Here is a 21049-nt window from a genome sequence, read left to right as displayed (position 1 = left end):
TTATCACAAAAATAATGTATTATAAATGGGATAAGAAAATGTAAACGTTGGAGTTACTTAAATCAAGGACAAGCGTAGCTTTTACAGCAATTTTTCATTTATTAAGACGTTCTTACAATTTGAGAGAACTGAAAAGTAGTGCAGGGGGGAGGTGTGTGCATGTGTGTAAATGCTAATACGTATACTCTAATGCAGGGGTCACCGACTTCAGCCCTCAAGGGCGCTAATCCAGCGCGTTTTAGGTGCAGCCGTACTACAACACATTTGCTTGAAATGATCAGCTCATCAGCAAGCTCAATTAAACCTGATAACGCTCCTGATGAATTGAATCAGTGGAGCTGCATCCCCCCCCCCCCAAAAAAAAGGCTGGATTGGTGCCCTGGAGGACCAGACTTGATGACCTGTGCTCTATTGTAGGCAAGACACCAGCAAACCATGGCCAAAATGAAAATGTCTGACAGCAAGTTGGATGAAAACACATTTAAATAAACATTCACAAAAAGCAAATACAAATCTACTATTATATATATATATATATAATACCGTGAACAAGTGCCTCTAGTAAGCAGGCCCACAACACATCGCACATGTTAGCATAACTGAATTTGCAGACTTTATACAGCACTTGTACCTTTTAGTCCACAAGTAGGTTACTAAATGGTGGAGCACATCAAATATACGGATTATAATCGAACATGGAAAGAAATGCCTGAAAAGGACCACAATAATAGAGCCCATGGCTTTGTAGCTCCAACCGGCCAAAATCGCAGAAGTTTGGAGTCTACAACTGCCCAAGAGGGACTATAATAGAAATCACCTCGCAAAAATATTCTGATCCAAGGTTTAGCATCAATTTTTTTTTTTGTTTGTTTAAACCTCCCCCACCCTCTGGAATAATAAGCACAATGCAAGTGTACGTCAACTATCACTGCGTTTTATAAAGGAAAACCAAAAGGCTCAAATGAGGTCTGCCACATTCATAGGCATCTCCTCCACCGTAGTATTGTAAAACGTCTCAATGTCGCGCAGAATCCTCTTGTCCTCTTCGGTGACGAAGTTAATGGCGACTCCCTTTCTGCCAAAACGGCCACCACGGCCAATTCTGGGGGAGAAACAGCACGTCACTCAAGTCAAGAGAAGGTTGAACTCCCCCGCAACTCAACTTACCTGTGAATGTAGTTCTCTCGATTTGTAGGAAGGTCATAGTTGATGACCAGGGAAACTTGTTGCACGTCAATTCCACGAGCCTGGGGGACAGGTCACAAATTAGTACAATGTCACTCGCGTAAAAGTAACAGATCCCTACATTAGAGGGAACCATTGTGGAGCACAAGTCCTGATCTCCCAAATGTTCACACTGCTAAGTCATTGAGGGACTTTCACAGGATTTTTTGGAAACATTTGGGCTTTAAAACAAACAACCGCTACCTCAAAGATGCCGAAACAAATTTACAGTTTCAGCTATCAGGTTCACTTAAATATATAAACATTACTTCTATGTTCATGCCACATTGTGACAGACATAACAATTAAATGCTCTTCCACTAGATGGCACAATAAACAATTGGCATGTGTATCCATCCAGCTGTTGCTATTCATACAACAGAATTACAACTTAAACTTAGAGGGGTTAACGTCTCGCACCAAGTAAATTGAGAAGAGATTATTATCTCAACATAAACACTGCTCTATTTGATACTAACCAGTAGATCAGTAGTGATCAACACTCTGCTTGAGCCAGACCTAAACTCCCTCATAATGACATCACGCTCCTTCTGGTCCATATCACCATGCTAGGGAGAGAAAGCGAGTTTCTGTTCAGTCAGTGTGGCTATGAAAAGGGGGTGAGCAATCTTTTTTTAATGGACCAATTATTTGTACAATTGTTATGCAAGTAGGAAACTTGATGTGTTTATTAAAAAAAATATAAAAAAAGAATAGAATGGTTTTAATGCACGTAGAAACTTTTAAAATGTGTATTTAAATATAGAAAATAATTATTCTACAATATATACTGCAGACTTGAATTTAAGGTTATTGACATCCAAATAGGGTTACCAGCAGCGTAGGATCACTAGAAGGATAGTTAATAAATAAATTTATACTATAATAGAAGTAACTACTCTAACATAATGGGCTGTATTTTGCCCTCACACATAAAGAGTCACTCATCTTACCAGAGCAGAAACCGTGAAGTCTCTAGCATGCATCTTCTCAGTGAGCCAGTCTACTTTTCTTCTCGTGTTGAGAAAGATCACAGCCTGGGTGATGGTTAGGGTCTCGTAGAGGTCACACAGGGTGTCCAACTTCCACTCCTACGTCCAAAAAAAAAAAATAACATTCAGTGACTTGAATACATTCAGTCGCAACGAAGTCCCTGATGAAAAAGCCATGTAGCACAGTATCTTGAGACAATGGACAGCGGACATTAAGAAAGAGGTCCCTCTACGCCTCGTTTGCGAAACTGTGGCTTTCATCTCCTTCCCTAGTGTACCCGTGCTTACACACCCACATAGGCCGAGCCCTTGGGAGGCTCGGCTTCTGCAGTTTGAGCAGGATGCTTTAGAGAGAAGGTGTGGTTCAAAACGAACACTGGCCTTAACAGACCTACCTCCCGCTCAACATTGATGTAGAACTGCTTAATACCCTCCAGGGTGAGCTCTTCTTTCTTCACCAAGATGCGGATGGGGTCGCGCATAAACTTCTTGGTCACCTCCAGCACATCTGTGGGCATGGTGGCAGAGAGCAAGACAACCTAGAGAAAACAGAGGAGGCAGCTTAGAAAGGCAAGCCGGCACAAACTGCAGTTAAGGCATCTTATGGATTAGTCTTACCTGAATATTTGTACTCAGTTTCTGGAAGATCTCATAGATCTGATCTTTGAAACCCCGACTCAACATCTCGTCAGCCTCATCAAGAACAAACATTTTGATCCATTTGGGAGCTGTAGGGGAAGGCAGAGTTGTGTGAAATGGCAGCTAAGGTGAATTCCCACTCCCTACTAATGCATACAAGCGGCCAGTAACAACATACAGTTTCATTATGTTTTGTGTACTCTGTTGCTTCAGACGCCTTTTACGTCAATTCACTGCTAGGCTATTATGAAGTTACGACAGCCTTTAAAGAAAATGTATGAATTAGCTAAAGCACTCACACAGATGTCTCCTGTTGAGCATGTCATACACTCGACCCGGAGTGCCCACAACTATGTGGGGAGCCTCGGCCTGAAACTTCTGGATCTCACTGCGGAGATTGGTCCCTCCAATACAGGCGTGGCAGGTTGCCCCCATGTAGTCGCCAAGGGCCAGAATGACTTTCTGAATCTAAAGAGCAGGGGTGCACAAGACAAGCACACCAGCTCAGACAGAGTTGCACAGAAGAACGGCGGCAGCACATTAAGACAAACTGTTAAGTGATCAGTGTGTCAAGAGCTCTCAACACCAAGAGTCAGTCCCGAAAGATAGTATGCCATCACGTCACCCAGTTATTCACAGCCACAAATTCCCCAAAGAGGAGAGAGGAAGTTAAGCCAGATCACCTTTTAGACCAGTGCAGTCATGGACTGGGACTACACCAAATCTTAGAGGGGCAAATTTCAATTTTGCAGAATTTACACGAGTCTTTAAAGAACGGTACCTTTCAGATTTGAACAGTGTCCTCAATGTGCTGCCTAGGTCTGAGACACTGCTGAGGTATTCATGAGTCATGACCTCAGGAACAGCATACCTGCTGAGCCAGCTCTCTGGTGGGAGCCAACACCAGAGCCTGAGTCTCCTTCTGCTCTATGTCCAGCTGCTGCAAGATAGAGATGGCAAATGTGGCCGTCTTGCCAGTGCCTGACTGGGCTTGGGCAATGACATCATAGCCTGATGGCAAAATGGCACAGAATTATGCAGTAGTCCCACACACATTTGTCATTATACTTTTAAGTCCGTGATTTCCCAACCATTGTACCACAGCAACATTTGTCTTGAGATACAATTCTGCCAGGCAGCAGCAATATATTTCTGGGGATGTTTGGTGGTGCGCCGTGAGATTTTTCCAATGTAAAATATATACCGTGGCTTAAAGGTTAGGAAATCAGTACATGTTGAGTGATCAGTAAGATAAAAAAAAGGTATCCCCATTATTGGGTAAGTCCCGAAAGATGGTAAAGCATCATTTCACTCGTATATACCACAGAGCTACTTTGGGCTTTTCATAGACAACTGTACCTTTAATGCAAGGGATTATAGCCCTCTGTTGAATGGCTGAAGGCTTCTCAAAACCATATGCATAAATTCCCCGAAGAAGCGTTTCCTTCAGGTTCATATCATCAAAGTTGTCCGTAATGTCATTCCAGTTGCTCTGTTAAAAAAAAAAAAAAAACATACAAATCTCCAATATATATTCACATCTTACATTATCAATTGGTTGCAAAGTGTTCATACCTCAATGACACCATCTGGCTCCATTCCATCGGGCCCCGCATGGTCGCTGTTGGGACAAAAACAAATCCATCAATTAAATTCTAGTACATTTACACAAATTTATAAATGGAGTTGTCTCAAGGTACTTTATATATATAAAAAAAAAGGGAGCACATGTTCTCACATTAAGTGATATATAACTATTCAAGATCTTTTCAGTGTACAGATGTGGAGGGCCTCATGACTTGCCCCAACCCCCAAAATGACTGAGCCCCTGCAACCACGTGGTGCGACCACGTGCTGGGAAGATTGCAGTTATGGCGCAGTCGTGTTGGATGAACATTAGATTGTGACATAATGTAACAAAAAAAAAATTAGGGCTACTTCGTCTGCAATGATCGGGTGACCTTGGCCTTTGGTGACTCGCGTAAAAGTAACGCCTTTCGTCAGATTTCACGAGCGGGGCCGGGCTCGGTTGATTACATTTAAAAAGTGTGACGCTTACGTAACTGAGCAGGTATTAGACCCGAGTTTGGAAGTTGAGGTCAGATTGCCATAATTTATTGTCGTATGGACGAACTTTGCGGAAAATTTCAACATGGACCCCGCGGTTCGATCACAGAGCCAACATGTCCGCCAGTTGGGCCTGTACTGTACTATCAGCGGATAATTGTACTGCAGTCAGTGCGATCGTAACGTAGTCCGTCCAAGTCACGTTCAAACTTAATACATAGAGAACATAAAATATTCATGAAAACAATGTATTATTAGTCACATTTGACTGAGTGAATAAGAACTCGTCACGAACGTATACCGGGCCAACCGTTAGCTACTCCTCCCGTTAGCACTGTCGGCCTCGGGGCCTAGGCTATTTGGTTAATCGACGAAATATAAAGCGAAAAATTATTCACTGAACTACGCTCCTAAGCGCCACATTATTGTAATTTTTAGCTTTCCGCGCGATTTTTCTTATTACCTGTTGTAATCAGCAGAATCGTTAGACATGATACGTATCCAAGCTCAGCATGCGACTGGAAAGATCGCTGATGGCGACGTCAAGTGGCTTTATGCAGCCGAACTACTTTCGCCGTTTGAACCCAATACTCACTGTCGTCGGGAATACTGTTTATAATGTGTGCAGATTTTCACCCACACCATACTGAAATATAATAGATAGCAGTTAGTTGAAAGAGTTTCAACATATATCAATAACAAACCTAAATCGTAGCTTACTATATTTATTAGCGGAAGGATTCTGCAGTAATAAATAGTGCTGCGGCAGCTACGGTGCTCCTAAGTGGACAAATGTTTGGCGGTCGAGGTTGCGTAATAAAGTTGTCATTGAGTCAAAGGAGTGGTTTAAATGAAACTGTGCATTGTGCTATCATGATAATTGTTTTTAACAATTTAAATAAGTCAGATGAAGGCCGAACCTTTCTTCTAGATATGTACTGAATTTTTATGCGAATTATTTTCAGAGGCCGTCTTGCTTAAGATTTCTTTTTGACGATACCTAGTGGCCGGTGAATTTACAACATGCTCAAACTGGTATATTACACAGATAATCAATGCAGATTACTATTTATAAACATGCTTTGACTGGTGGTGGGTGACATGGGTCACATTTATCTTTGGGGATAGGGACTACAACGCATGGAAAACATATTTTACATTCTGAGACAGATTCACTAGTGTTTGTGGCTATTCTCATTCATCTAGGTCATTTCTTAAGGGCATTGAATCGATCTCAATCGGAGTGCTTTAGTTGTTGACAATTCGGCTCTCACCTGAGAATGCAAAAATATTTTTGGTTTTGGACTGACCATCTTATTCAATTGAAATTTGTAGTTTTATTTTACAGTATTCCAGTAATGGGAATGAAATACTTCCTGCGCTTTCTACATCTGAAGGGATGCTAAAAATGTCTATCCTGCATTTGCCTGAAAACACACACAGAATTATTGAAAAGTATTTGGAGGACAACAGTACAGCGACACTGCAGACAAGTGGATGAATTAATCTGAGCCAATATTTTTTTGTCCAGCTGCTGGCGGGGGAAATTGTACAGACACATAGGGAAGGCCAGCTCCCACTCCTTGATTGTTTCATGGACTCAGTGATTAGCTGAATTAGTGTAATAATCAAACAGTTGTGGAGGCAAATTTTATTATTCCCGGACTTCTTTATTGTGTCGCTTCGAGTGCACAATAGTGTAGTAATTGGAAAATAGCTCCTCTCCTTCTGTAATGTCTCTGAGTGATACAAGGACTACACAACGAAGAGGTCTCTGCGAGTGTGGGCTGTAGTTGACATTGGGAAGATAGTACCGAAACTCAATGGGAAAAGTGTCAGAAACATCAAACTCCTGGTAGCACACATTGGCGGGCATCTCATTGGAGCAGTTGTTCACATACTGACCCACTGCCAGCGGATTCTGCGGAGTGGATGTTAGCCAAGTGGTATCATTCATTGTGAAAGGGCCCATTTGGTCTCTGCCACTGCATGAATTGTACACTATCTTGGAGATCCCTTTATCATTCCCATCAACCAAGACACCATCTATGCACCTAAAGACAAATGGATTTCTGATGGATTGCAGGAGAATAGGCTCATATGCTTGGTAGATGGTGCCAGGATACATGGCGACTGTTGCTCCTTTAGGTACCAACCCCCTGGTGACAAACACTCCAGTTCCTGCATGGGGAAGTGTGCTGGGCTTCCGGTCGATGCAGAATCCAAGAGATTGGAACATGGCATTATGTACACAATGCCCTTTGTCACTTATTACCTGGCAGCGGAAGTTACCGAGCTCTGCACGATGATTCGCCCCGTGGAGAACTCGGAAGAGTTGCAGGAGGTTCCGTGACACCGCTTCGTCCGGGATCAACTTGTCCTCACAACGCCCTTTGACTTGTCGAAGTGTTTTTTCATTTTTAGACATGTTTAGGACAATCCAAGGTAAAAATCGGTGTCGGTATGACTTCCATTTGAGCCGAAATCGCTCTAGTACTTTACTAAACATTCAGAGGGACGAGGACTTCAGTACTGTACTTAGCTAAATTGGTTGTTGCAACAATTACTCAATCACTTCTGGCAATAGTACCTCACAATAAAAGCATCCTTTGCGCCTGGCTATTGGTACCCAAATATTTTGTCAGTAAAAATATCGCAAATTATAAAAACATTTTTATATTTTTGTTATTTATTAAAATTACTGTGATATATATTTTCTCTCTGAATGAGTAAAAATAAATAATAATTTATTTCGAAAAAGCCAACCGGAACCTTATTTGTTTCTCTAACATTGTTACTTACTTTAGACAGCTGGATGGGAGGAAAGAGAGCCAAGCAAAGACAATCATGGTAAGAAATGTTACGTCTTACCTTCGTGCGCTACTGTAAATATCATCAATCACGACAAGCTCATGCTTATGGTAAACAAACCTTAGAATTGCCTTGAACAGCCCTTCTGTATCCCCATAGTACGCAAATGGGCGCGTTAGCATGCGCTAACTAGCTGCAGGTATTGAGGCCAACTCGCTAGCCAAGTTGCGAAAAGGTTGTGATGCCAAATGGTCAGAGTTGTATGCTCCTGGCAAATGACACCCCCGAGGTGTCGTCGCCCAGCTTTTGGCGAGGTGTTTTCATCCATAAACAAATTGTGGCCTGCAGATAATCAGTTTGGCACAGCTGTCAGAGTTCTGGCGTCTGATAATTGAAACATGAGCGTCTGTGTGGATGATGATGGAGCTATGAAGCCAGTCTTGCAGTGTGTTTCAGATTTAAGTTTAAGTTGTTTTGTTTTTTTACACTGGATGTAAGCACAAAGGGGCTGAAAGTACTTGCACTCTTTACTTAGGTAGAAGTAAAAACCTATGTAAAAAAAATAAGACTGGTAGAAACAAGCCAATGGATCAAATTTAAATCATCATCCCACTGCTTTAGAGAGCAATTTTCAAATCGCTAAGGCTGCAATTTTAGGGCAGAAGCTTTGTTACTTTCGCCACTGCATAAGAATAAGATTGTGCCAGCTACATTTAATTCCACGTTTGGTTTGAAAGTTTGTTCTTCTTTTCTTTTTTGTAGAACAAATTGAAGTCCTCACAGAAGGATAAAATTCGCCAGTTCATGATTTTCACCCAAGCCAATGAGAAGACTGCACTGGTTTGTCTGTCACAACATGACTGGAAACTAGAGGTTGCCACGGACAAGTTTTTCCAAAATCCAGAGCTCTATATTTCCAGTTTAAAAGGAGCTTTCGACAAGAAGAAGCTTGAACAACTGTACACCAGATATAGAGGTATGTCTTTTAAAATGTATATCAGCCCCCAACTATGGGTTAAATAGTACCACTGCCCAGTGGGCTCCTCGGGAGAGAAATGGGCTAAGGGAGTCAACCCCTACAGAAAATCAATTTCCCCTTGGGTTGGTGTCAGGAAGGGCATCCGGCTGTAAAAGGTTTTGCTCCAAAAATGTTCTCAGTATAGGACTCTCAACCACGAGATGGCCATGGACCGTCCTCGGTGGAAGAAAGCCATATTGAGAATCCAGTCCAACCCAGCGGCACCTGGAAAGCGGACTTTAAACCGATGATGATGATATCATGCACATTACATTTTATCCTGTTGTGGGCTGGCAGAAAGATTTATCACGGGGTGCTACACTAAAACAGTGAATGTAATCATTGGCATTGATTATTTTCCCAACTTTTCACTCAGATCCTCACGATGACAACAAGATTGGCATTGAGGGGATTCAGCAGTTTTGTGACGATCTCGGTTTGGACCCCGCCAGTATAAGTGTTCTCCTCATCGCTTGGAAGTTCAGAGCCGCTACACAATGCGAGTTCTCAAAACAGGAGTTCATAGATGGCATGGCGGAACAAGGGTGAGATTGTAGAAAAGGGTGTCTTCCTTCACCTTATACTTTCATGATTTGGAGTTGTTCACTAAATGTCAAACTACAGCCTGTTATGAAGTGACTTGAGTGCTTTGCCACAAGTGCGCACATATGTCAAAATTCTTGCTCGCAGGTCAAAGCCAAAATAAATAAATAAGATGAGCAATGTCTTTTATTGCGAAAACAAATTATGTCAGATCCACCTGTAAGTCAAAATTTGGCTTTAGTTTAGTTTTTTATGCCTTTCTGCTATCTTGTGACATTGTGGTGCAAGTATGAGACATAATATGTATTAACATTCTTTATGTTTCCTCAGATGCGACAGTATAGACAAGCTAAAAGCTCAACTACCCAAGATGGAACAGGAGTTAAAAGACCAAGGAAGATTTAAGGACTTTTACCAGTTTACATTTAATTTTGCAAAGAATCCCGGCCAGAAAGGTTTAGGTAAACAATGAACTGTGACACACTAAATGAGGGACTAACCTTTTTTAACCCCATTTTTTCACTTTATTCCTCCTTTTGTTTTATTCTTCTAGATTTAGAAATGGCTATTGCTTATTGGAATTTAGTATTGGATGGAAGGTTCAAGTTCCTCGACCTATGGAAAACATTTTTAGTTGTAAGTACACAGTGTGCTCTCTCAATTGGCAGTTTTTAATTGTGTGGCATATTCCAAAATTGAAGTTCTCGCTAACAAATAATAATGTCAATTTGTCTGTCTGTTGTTTTGTTTGCCGATGACAAAAAAAATTCTGAACAAGTGAGAATTTACAGCATCTACTAGAGTATTGTGGAAAGTCTTGTCATCAGTTTCTTCAACTTGACTGTGATTTTACATTGCAGGAGCACCACAAAAGATCCATTCCCAAGGACACTTGGAACCTGCTGCTAGACTTCAGCACAATGATAACAGATGACCTGTCCAATTATGATGAGGAAGGTGAGTACTTTGTTTAAATTTGGAATGTGTCTACTGTAGTTTTGGGAGTCAGTCTATGGTTTTTGCATTGTATGTTAGCATTAAGCTAGCAGACTTAATGGTTTGGCAAAATTCCCATGTGATTGTCTTTATTTTTTATTTTGATGTAAATTAATTGGCTCTAGTGCTAAACAGGATTGACACAGTCACTTCTCTCTTCCCTTTTTAATCCTTGCGAGTATTCAGGAAAAAATATGATGAAAACTCTTAAGTCGGGTCATTTGTAAGGCAAGGAATAGGGATGAAATTTGCCTTCAGAAAAAATTTTTGCCACAATCAAAAATGTAGCATGGTGGTGGTAACATTTTCTCCTTAGTGCGTTTCATGAAGGAAGGAATGAAGATCACTACATTTTCTTATCACTGAGAATCATTCTGTCCTCACGACATGAATGTTTTCCCTTCATCAGGAGCTTGGCCTGTACTCATTGATGACTTTGTGGAGTTTGCACGACCGCACATCGGGACCAAAAGCACTGCAGTTTAGGCTCCTCTTAACAGCCTACACAAGCAAGAGAAAAGAACACGTGGCCCACGCTGAGCTGACAACTATGTTGCCTTTTCAATCCTCAGGACTGAAATATTTTACACAGCAGAGACTTTATATATACACACGTGCGTGTGTGTGTGCGTGCGTGTGTGTGTGTGTGTGTGTGTGTATGTTTGTGTATGTACAATACATATGTTAAAATAATGCATATCACTTCGCTGGTCAGCTTGTGGTGGTTTGGGCGTTTTTAACGACAGTATTTGGGATTTTCTGGGGGTGCCGAAGCCAAGCAAGAAGCAGCACCATCTCAGTTTTGGGATGTGTTTGGGCTTTGCTCAAATGTCCACACACATTCTTCAACTGTCATGTAAACATTTTTCTAAAAATAGTTTTTAATTTGACTCCTGAGTGGCATCCAGATTTTTATTTTATGATACATCTGTGACTATTCCATATGAAGTGTAATCACAGTTTTTTCCATGATCAATGCTGCTCCATTCTTTTAACTTGAAATAAATGTTTGAATTTGGTATCTTTGAAGCTGCCAGCCCCTGTGTGCCTCAAAGCAGCCGCCCGCCTCTGCGTGATGAATACAATGTTATGCTTCCAGGCTCATAAGGGATGGTTAAATGAGGTAAATCTTTGGATGTCTTGCAGTTCCTCCCTTCTGGTGAAGGCATACTTGAATGGAGAATGATTTAGAATCACTTTTAGTATTGTACAGTTGCCAGCCAAAACATTAGGCAGACCTGAGAAAATATAATGTTTTTCATGGCAAATTACAGCTAAAATAAACATTGGTGTTTAAAATGACTACTTTAGTTCAGCAATATTTGGTTTGTTTTTATTTGCATGACTTAATGTTTTTTAGCACTGCGTTGCATCAAACCAAGTTTAGCATTTTTGGTCATTTCATAGCTGTGCTTGCACAGCAGTTTAAAAAAAAAAAAAAAACTAAAAAATGAGAGCAAGAAAATTCTAAATTCTGACCACCTTTAATGTGTATAACGGAATGTCTTCTCGTGAATGTAAGTAAAAATAATGGAAGGAAAGACATAGTGGAATTTGTGTGAGGAGTCACATTTAACATTTTGAATCTTCCGCACAAGTACAGTACTTCAGCCATTTCTGCACTTGACTGAACCCCCCCATCACCCGTTATGGTTGCTAAGTGACAAGAGATGTCATTCCCAGTAGCTAGGCGCATCGCCAGACCATGTCATAAAGCTCCCCCCGATTGTTGTCTTTCAAACGATGCATCCCCTGTGGTGACATCAGAGTGGCTACGACACCAACTCACGATGTCGTATACTCGATCACTCCGGGGAGATGAGGAAAATACTTTACGGTTTTGATGTGATGAGTCAATTGTATCCACTTGCACTTTTAACTTCACACTGCACTCACATCAACCACCAAAAGAAATCCCTATCAATATAGAAGGGTAACTGCAATAACTAAATATGGCGGCATTTGCAGCGAGAGTTTTATCAGAGATGGGCTGGGAGCAGCACTATGCCCTCCCGGTACTCAACACTGAAAACAAGGGTTTAATAGACAAGGTGAGTATCGTGCTGATTTATTCTCACTACTGCCGGTAAATTAAATATAGTACATTCTTCACCTTCAATGCATTTTTTTTTTTTTTTAATGAGGAATTTTTGAAGAACTTTCCTGTGACCCTTAAGAGAATAAGCTGTTTGGAGAACTATTGAATGAATTCTGAACAGCAATCAAAAATGCAAAGCATTGGGAATCTCATAACACAGTCTTTGTTCTCTGATTTTTACAGATATGCGAGATCAAAAGGACGCTGTTGAAACTGAGAAACAAACGTGAGCAGAATCAAGAAAAAAAGCAATTAGGAAACGACTGCTTGAAAAATGTTAGAAAGGAGCTGGAAATCACAGAGGTAGGTTTAATTGATTTGAGTCTGGAAAAAATGTCTTTAGGGAAGCGGCTCAACAATAACTTGATACGATGTTTGTGCAAAGGCTTTGTGCAAGGCCAAAGAAAGAGAGATTGATTTGGAGATAGACCTCGCCGCCGTTGCTGAGAGAGAAAACGGCCGTCTGGTGCAAGAAAATGCAAAGATGGACAATGAAATTCAGCATTGGGCTGAAAAGGCCAAATATTTTAAGGTGAATATCAGCCATCATTTATTTGATTTGAAATATGGAAATAAAATGTTCTGACGAAACCTTTTGGCCATTTTCTCAGAACAACATTACGAAGGCTAAACAGAAGCTGGAGCAGTTTCGGAAGAAAATGAATTGGGACCAGCAAGCCCTGAATTCTTTTTTGGAGGAGTCAACAATAAAAGATGATGATATGATGGCCATCATGAAGTATTCACATCAGGATGAGCAGAGGATCAAGGTTAGCATGGCATTTCTTTCCCCATTTCTGAATCATTCTCAACTAAAACAGTATTGTCCGTCCCGCAGTCACTTTCTTTGGCCATCGAGAGGACGACATTGGACGCCAATAAAAAGCGCAAAGGGCTTGACAAAGAAATGACAGAGACTTTATCTGCACAGGTGCTGAACCCTTCAAAAATGTGTACAGAAATGGAAAGGAAGGATACAATTGATGACCATGCGGTATGTCTTGTTTTTTCCTTTCAGATTGCTTTGGACAAGACGATGGCGAATTTGCAGCAGGCTCACGTAGAAACTGAGCAGATCATCTACCAGTGGGAAAACACCATCCAACAAATGAAGCAAAGAGATGCTGAGATGCATCAGTCTGCTCTGGTAATGATGCACAATGATGCACAATGATTCATTGCATTGCGATGTTCACTGCAAGAATTAAGTTGTGATTGAAAATAAAAATAAAGGAGTTTAAACCTTAAATCTGTTCATTTTCCATGCAGACAAAATATGTTCTGAGTTAGGAAAATAATATCATCATATTTGTCTGTATCAAATTAAGGACTACAGATCTTTTTATAGCCTCTTTAACGATTATCCTTAATCAGTGTTTCAGGGAAAAGGAAAAGTGCATTTTATTTGCTGTGTGAAAACACAAATCAACACTATTATTTATTCATGATTATTCTCATGCTCATTTTCTTAATATTACAGATACCAGTAAACCTAAGATCCATTTTTGTAGACGGGGTCAAATGTATCTTGTACCTTTGTAGCATTCAGCATATTTTTATTACTGTCAAATTTGACCTGAACATATGAAAACATGTTAAACTATATATTATTAAAGCACACTGTATATGTGAATACACAAAAAAATGAGAGCATAAAATGTAAATAATTTCTTTTATCACTGATGACTTCAAATACTCCTCCCACATACTGTAATTAACTAAGTTCAGCACAAGATAAACTGAAATAGCAAATAGTCACTGTATTGAAGCAAGACCATTTTGAACACACACCAACATAACATATCCTTTCATCGATCTAGAAACTGGCTGAGACCCACCAGATCATCAGAGAAAGGAACGACTCTTTGACAGAACTGAGTCACTTGCAGGACTCGCAGGTGATCGACAACAAAGTCAAAGAGAAGAAATTAACCGCGACCAATCGACAAACTGCAAAACTGCGACTTGATTACAAGCAGCGAGAGAGCAATTACGTTGAGATGCAGGATGAGGTAATCACAACATTTATGAACTATGAACTATATAACAGCGCATAAGTGGTTTTGGTTTGTTTTTAAATCTATTTTTTGTTCCTCATGCATCTGCAGCTGAAAAGTTGCAAAGCCTTATTGGATAGAACAACCTCCAATGTGCACTCAATGAGGTCCCACATACGCAGGATGGAGGAAACCATCGAGAACAACAACGAAAAGTTAGTCCAGCTCAACAGCAACAGTGTTATGCCGAAACCAACTCTGGCGCTTCACTAAATAATGATCCCATATTTTGTTTATTGCAGACTGAAACAAGCGCAGGCCCACAATACTGCCCTTGAGGCAAAGCTGAAATCTGTGATACAAAACGCCCTGAGTGAGAAAGAAAGAGCTGCCCAAATGGAAAATTTCCTCAAGGAAGAGCAGCAAGTTATCAAGGTGGGACGTTGCACACTGTAAGATTAAAGTACACAGTATAAGGTTAAAAAATGCTTTAGGGTAAAACATCTACCGTAATTTCCGGACTATTAGCCGCACCTGATTATAAGCAGCACCAGCAGAAAATCGCGGATTTGTTTTCCCATAAAGAAGCCGCACCGTACTATAAGCCGCACCGTACTATAAGCCGCATGTGCACGCAAGTTATTTACAAAGAAAGACGGAATACAGAAAGCCTTTTTAAAGTTTTAATAACATACCTTAACATTTTTTTCCAAACACTACCTGTGAAGCAGCAGTAATACTGCAGCAACACGGATGTAACACAGCACTAATAGGGCTGGATAAAAAAACACACCAGTACAAGTCACTGAGACGTGGCGGTAACACAGCAGCAACACGGTAGCACAGCACTAACAGGGCTGGTTAAAAAAACATACCAGTAAAAGTAAAAAGAGACCCAGTAAAAGAGCCGTCTTCATCTTCCTCCTGTGCACTGAAACCATCGAAGTCTTCCTCCTCAGTGTCCGATCGGAATAGCGTCAGATATCCGACGCCACACACTTTCTCAGTCTCTCTTTCGTTGTCGTTTTTATGCATTTCTTCTAGCATTTTCCATGTTGAGGGTCTGTTCATGCTAATTTTATTCATGCACGAAGCGCTAAGTTACATTAAACTAGCGAGCTACACGTATAGCTCCAGAGTTGACATGACCGGGAAATAAATAAAGAAAAGGGTGACACAACACAATGTCATCAACAATAGCCCAAATCGACTGCCTTTAACTTAAAAGCAGCATCATATGCATTTCTTTTGTCCCCCATAATGATGATTTGTGTATAAAAGCTTCCTTTCTTCAGTAATGTCTGTCTAGATCTTGTTCTGTCTCTTCTTTTTGTGAATTATATGGCACTATTTGCCCGACGGATGGACATGCGATCAACACACCACTTTTCTCCCCAGTGACCGTGTCACATATCCCTCTGCCAAGCAAAGCGGTGCCGCACAACAGCGATCCACAGCATTTTTACGAGTGTATAAAAGGGATCAAGTCATCACAAAAATCACGAAAAAATCCATATACGCCGCACCGGACTACAAGCCGCAGTGTTTAAAACTTGAGCAAAAAGTAGCAGCTAATAGTCCAGAAATGACGGTACTTAAATCTAAGTACAGTACAAATCAGTTAAAAAAAGGTTGGTAATCATCAAAAGGGGGAGGAAGTCACATGAGCCATGAAGTTGAGTTAATGTTTGAGTAGTTATCAGTTAAACTGAAGTTAACGTTACCCCCTGTCTTTCTGTCACGGAAGAAGTTAGTTTTACATAATCATCCTTTGAGTGTGGCTCTAGAACCGATTAATTGCATGAACCATTCATTTTAATGGGGAAAGCCAATTTGAGTTACCAGACTGTTTTGTTTACCAGGAGCTGGACGTCCAGCTACGTGCCCGCGGCAAGGAGCTTGTCCGCTGCAAACAGAACGGAGAGGACGCCAAGGCAAAGGAAAAGAATTATGTGGCACATTTACTACGGAGCAAATGCACCATCAACACATTAGAATGTCAGCTCAAGAAGCAGGAGGAGTACTTACTCAAACAGATGATGATCATGAATGAAAAGGTAAGCATCTGTAAAAACGACAACACAGTCTGCTTGCTTTCACTCACATTCCATTATAATGCCACTTTTCTACATTAGGATTCCCAGTTGATCATTTTAGATAAAAAACTATCACGATTGCAAGGTGTTCTTGGTGATTCAGATGAAAAGCTGGGGATGGAAGTCAAGATCACAGAGCTGCTAAATGCCCTCGAGGAGAAGAAGAAGACATCCAGTAAGATCGTCATCAAAATCAAAGAGTCTGAGGTCAGACAGTGACATCAGCACGTGACCATCCCCATGATAACATTTTACTGGATACTCTTTTGTGTATGGCAGGAGGACATTCACTTTTTGCTGAAAGAGCGGGAGGATTCCGCAGCTCAGAAGAAAGAGCTGCACAACAAAGTAGCGGAACTGAAGCTGATCAATAATAATATTGAGAAGGAGCTGAAGAGACTTGGGCAAAAGAAACAGGTAGCCACAATGAACTTCCACTGAGCAATATGAATTTAGACTGTTGACAACTATCAGCTTTACATTATGGCAAAAAGTCATTTTGCTACTCACTTTTGTGAGGGACTATGTAAAAGAACGGGGTCACTTAAATTGCCCTTATTTTATTTTTTTTAAAAAAGCTTTACATATATTGAGTAAAGTTCTTTTGACAGAACCAGCCTAAGGCTGGCCGTCACCATGACGATCAGTATTTTTATTGTATGGCTTTTATCAAATGCGTCCATAATAAGCAATTGCCCCGTGGCCCTTTATCAGGAACATATCGTGGAGCAGAACATCTCCAAGCTGGAGGTGAGGCGTAAGAGGGATCTGCTGTTCAGCAAAGCCAACAGTGTGGTGTCCTTGGAGAAAAGACAGCTCAATGTGAAGAAAGCAATTCATGAGCGGCAAGAGGAAATCAGAGTCTACAGTCAAATGCTCACTCAGCAGCTGAAGACCACAGAGCAGGAGAGACAGAAAATCAGGTAAAAACATGACTAAATGTTGAAACTGAATGTTACTTTCTCTTACATCAAGGGTAAAAAAAACTTAAAAGCTTAAAACTGTGAAAGCCAGGTAGGGTTTACACAACTTGGCCAAACAAGGAAAACCTGTCCTTGTCCTTTGATAGTGTGGGCTGAAAAGTTGTTAAAATTCCTGGAAAAATCAGAAAATGTCCAAAGGTCAATCATCTGACCTGGCACTTGGGCCGCCAAGCATATTTCAGGGGGGGGCAGTGTCCCCGCTGCCCCCCCTCTCGCTCCACCAGTGGGCCATCATTGTGAACTGCTTATGTCTACATGGAGCCTGTTGCAAAAGGACTCTGGAAAACCTTTGACTTTATTGTCAACACTGATTTGCATTTGCAATTGAATTGCAATTTCTTTTCTTGCTATCCTCCCTAGCATGGAACTGAATATAAAGTTGTCCAAGGTTGAAGCCTCCAAGAAGCATTACGAGGTTGTGACCTTTGCCATGGCAGTCCAAGAGGATGACGAGAATGCGGTCAAGTCTCAAGCTCACTACATCGCCCAGGTAACCACAATCAGGAATGTATTTTGTCAGGCATCGTCATTAAAATGGGACTCCCTTCCACTAGGCCGCGCTAGAGAAAGCGGAACTCAAGCAGCGGGGAGAGTGTCTAAATAGCAAAATCCGCAAGGCAGAGCAGGAAAATAAAGCTCTGGAAAACACAACTCTGTTATTCCGCATGAATAATACTGGATTTCATACAACAGTCATCAAAGCTAAAGAAGCCAGTGAGTAAATCTGATTTACACTCTTATCAGTTGCAATACTATTGGGCAATCCACACATATGGGTGTTATTGTTTACAAATTATTGACAAATCTTAAAGTAAAAAATGGCTTGCTCTCTTTGATAACGCAATATTAGTGGCTGACCCAACATGCTGCTTTTTGGGATCTCCTGAAAAGTGAAACTAACTATAGATTTGTATTTCCATGTCAGCTCCGGATTATCAGGAAAAGTTCAAGCTTGAAGAGCAGCTTCAGGTAGCCAAGGCGACGCTAGTGTCCAAAAAGCAACTAGCTCAAAAGCTTCGTGAGGATCTACAGGTACTATGAGCCGCGGTTGTTATTATGATTGCTCATGTGAGACAAATCTTGAGGATTATAAAAACATTTTTAAAATGGGTTGGTGGCTTCTGTAAAAATCTAATCACAAATCTAAAGAAAAAGCACCCTCTCCTTTCACTAGAAAAAAAAGTTTGTTTTGGTTTTTCCCATTCTTTTGCAATCAGCATTCACATAGGTTGGTTTCATCGCATACATTGGTTTCTGACCAAAAAGTGGAGGAGAAAAAAAAAAAGCTTTTTGTGAAATGAAATGCGTCAAGCAAAACAGTAACTTTGACACTGTCATTTTTGTTTGTTTGTGCCTAACTTTCATTACCGTTTTTCTCCTGAGGCAATTAACAATGCCTTAAAGACTCAACTACAAGACAAACAGGCTTTGGAAAAAGAAGTCATACAACTTATGGATTTTAATGATTCTGTCAGTGAGATGATCCTTACTGCCACCAAGTTCAAACCTCGACTCAAATCGGCACTGCAGCAGCAGTTTCAGCAGGTTGGGCTCTTAATGGCATTTTGCGGGTTTGTTATCATTGAAGTCACCTGGAGCAAACATTTCAAGAGATAAATTCATGTAGATCAAACCACCTAATTGGCCTGAAAACAATTATTTATTGACTACAAATAATGTTTCCATGTTCATCCACGTATATGCCAGCGATGTACAGTTGGAACATTTCACACTAGTTAGTTGAGAAAATTGAGATGAGATTATCATTGTTTTGATGGTTATGATTATATATATTTTTTGTTTTGTTGTGTGTCATGAGATTTTTCAAATATATAACTAATATGTGTCAATCATGCTGACGCGCGTGCTTGTTTCAGGCCAATCTGTCTTTTCCATCTCCTGCTATCTCTGGCACTAGTCGAAGGTCCAACCTTGTCAGCAGCTCGCTCTCTGTCAGGTCAAATCCATGTTTATTTTAAAAAAAACAACTTTAATGCATGTTTTGGACGAAACAATATCTTATTTTTGGAGTACAGTCGTACTTTGACTTATGAGTCATCCCTTTCTCTATAAACTATTTGTGTGTGTTTTTTTTTTTAATATTGTCAAAACTGTTTCTGCACATGTTGATCTATTTCTCCCTTGACATAATAGGTGTGGTGCCTTTTCAGCCAGTAGCCACAAGCCTTCTGATGAGCCGGACCCCACTGTGAAGACCGTGATCCTGGGCCAGGATCTTCCATAACGCTTTTGCCCTCGTGACATTTGGTTGCTCAGGAACTTCCCCTCCTTGTGAGGTTGCATTGGATGATCGCTTGCATATGTGACTGAAAAATAGACTATTTGGGAAAAAATATACATCTTACCTTTTAAAAAGGACAATAGTTAAATTATTTTCTTAAGTGGTCGAGAATTGTGGTGGACTAGCCAGGACATTTTGTTTTTATGCTTATTCATGCCATTCACTAAAGCGTGATATAATACTGTACGATTCTGATGTTTTTCAATGTTTAGAACTAAATTACAGGGCATAGGCCCTATGCCCTGTAATTTCGCCAACAGATTATTCCTGTTCAGAGAACAGCAATAATTTAGAAAAATTAAGAATGATAGCTTTGACCTTTTTCTGTCCCTCATTTATTCGGCACATTCCACTTGGTGAAGAGGTCCCGGGTGAGTCGGCTACTCCTTTCTTGATAAGTGCAGAGGCGATTACAGAAAATGGACAAACGCGTTAGTAATTTATGTAAACACACGCAAATACACGCACGCACGCACACACACGCATTCCTGTACATGCTACATTGTGAGGACTGGGTAAAAGGGCCTACAAAGTGAGGACCACCCTTTCTGCTTGACATAGCAACAAATGAAAAGCATTTCTGGACTCAGGGTGGGGCCCTTGTCCAATACACCCCTTTAGATTACACAAAACACTAAGATTGAAGAAAATGTTTTCACCAGAGGAATGAGGACCGGCAAGTGGAGCTTTTTTTAATGATTTAAAGTAGGTTAACTTGAATGTTAAATGTTTTTTATATAATGTAACTTTTTTGAGAAATGTTATCTTAGTAAAACATGCTCTCAAAACCATCACAAGGCAGTTTTATTCATTAAAAATATTCAATAAAAAAACAATTTGGTTAGTTTCGTCAGGACAAGTGTTCGTTTTATAGGCGTATATAGCTGTCAAAAGGTAAAGCATAGAATATTAGTTAAATTTTACAGGCAACAAAAACATTTAATATTTCAATTTGTAAACCAACAATTTGTATTTAGTGTCAACTTCTGAGACTGATGCTTGTTTTTCAGAAAGCCATTCCTGTTCTTGTGTGGAAAAAAACATGGCAGACTCAATCCACGATGAACAGTGATAGGTCAAACTGATAAATGCTTGATTATTTTTCATTATTCATTATTGCCAACCACATACGTACAAAACGCTCATTCAAAGTGCATTAGATAATATATTGCACCTCTTTAGAACGCAGCAGTTTACTAAAGAACATCAGCAAGAGCAATACAAAATTAAATATTTGAGACAGCTTCCTGAAAGGCAACAAATTGTCAGTTCCTACTCAACAC

At 40.4% G+C, this 21049-nt stretch overlaps 4 protein-coding genes and 3 non-coding genes across 7 annotated transcripts; 2 read left to right on the top strand and 5 right to left on the bottom strand.

Annotated features, from left to right (window-relative positions):
- Positions 1-79: 79 nt before the first annotated feature.
- Positions 80-5531, bottom strand: eif4a2 (eukaryotic translation initiation factor 4A). Its single transcript, XM_037275252.1, has 11 exons — positions 5386-5531; positions 4431-4476; positions 4215-4347; positions 3727-3866; positions 3155-3323; positions 2835-2944; positions 2612-2755; positions 2178-2315; positions 1704-1793; positions 1168-1247; positions 80-1102 (listed from the first exon to the last, which is right to left on the bottom strand). The coding sequence occupies exons 1-11, from the start codon at positions 5412-5414 to the stop codon at positions 958-960; spliced, it is 1224 nt and encodes a 407-aa protein (XP_037131147.1). The 5' UTR covers positions 5415-5531; the 3' UTR covers positions 80-957.
- LOC119137710 lies at positions 2390-2575 on the bottom strand. The gene has a single exon (XR_005100993.1). It is a non-coding gene; the product is annotated as a small nucleolar RNA SNORA81 (small nucleolar RNA).
- On the bottom strand, positions 3411-3482 carry LOC119137712. Its single transcript, XR_005100994.1, has one exon. It is a non-coding gene; the product is annotated as a small nucleolar RNA SNORD2 (small nucleolar RNA).
- Positions 4093-4169, bottom strand: LOC119137707. Its single transcript, XR_005100990.1, has one exon. It is a non-coding gene; the product is annotated as a small nucleolar RNA SNORD2 (small nucleolar RNA).
- Positions 5532-6575: 1044 nt separating the features above from the next.
- setd9 (SET domain containing 9) lies at positions 6576-7649 on the bottom strand. Its single transcript, XM_037275255.1, has one exon. The coding sequence runs from the start codon at positions 7429-7431 to the stop codon at positions 6577-6579; it is 855 nt and encodes a 284-aa protein (XP_037131150.1). The 5' UTR covers positions 7432-7649; the 3' UTR covers position 6576.
- Positions 7226-11600, top strand: dcun1d1 (DCN1, defective in cullin neddylation 1, domain containing 1 (S. cerevisiae)). The gene is made up of 8 exons (XM_037275256.1): positions 7226-7367; positions 7730-7772; positions 8496-8709; positions 9128-9296; positions 9625-9755; positions 9848-9930; positions 10155-10251; positions 10700-11600. Exons 2-8 carry the CDS (start codon positions 7770-7772, stop codon positions 10774-10776), a joined length of 774 nt encoding a protein of 257 aa, XP_037131151.1. The 5' UTR covers positions 7226-7367; positions 7730-7769; the 3' UTR covers positions 10777-11600.
- A 675-nt stretch (positions 11601-12275) lies between these two features.
- On the top strand, positions 12276-19840 carry LOC119136961 (coiled-coil domain-containing protein 39-like). Its single transcript, XM_037275856.1, has 19 exons — positions 12276-12341; positions 12566-12691; positions 12774-12920; positions 13000-13158; positions 13227-13319; positions 13407-13535; positions 14209-14400; positions 14497-14600; positions 14688-14820; positions 16248-16442; positions 16521-16688; positions 16761-16898; positions 17196-17404; positions 17825-17954; positions 18019-18178; positions 18390-18496; positions 18848-19009; positions 19342-19421; positions 19619-19840. The coding sequence occupies exons 1-19, from the start codon at positions 12276-12278 to the stop codon at positions 19707-19709; spliced, it is 2589 nt and encodes an 862-aa protein (XP_037131751.1). The 3' UTR covers positions 19710-19840.
- Positions 19841-21049: the final 1209 nt, after the last annotated feature.

This window comes from Syngnathus acus, chromosome 17 (genome assembly GCF_901709675.1).
Source record: "Syngnathus acus chromosome 17, fSynAcu1.2, whole genome shotgun sequence".
NCBI lineage: Eukaryota > Metazoa > Chordata > Actinopteri > Syngnathiformes > Syngnathidae > Syngnathus > Syngnathus acus.
This window is presented reverse-complemented; position numbering and strand designations above follow the sequence as displayed.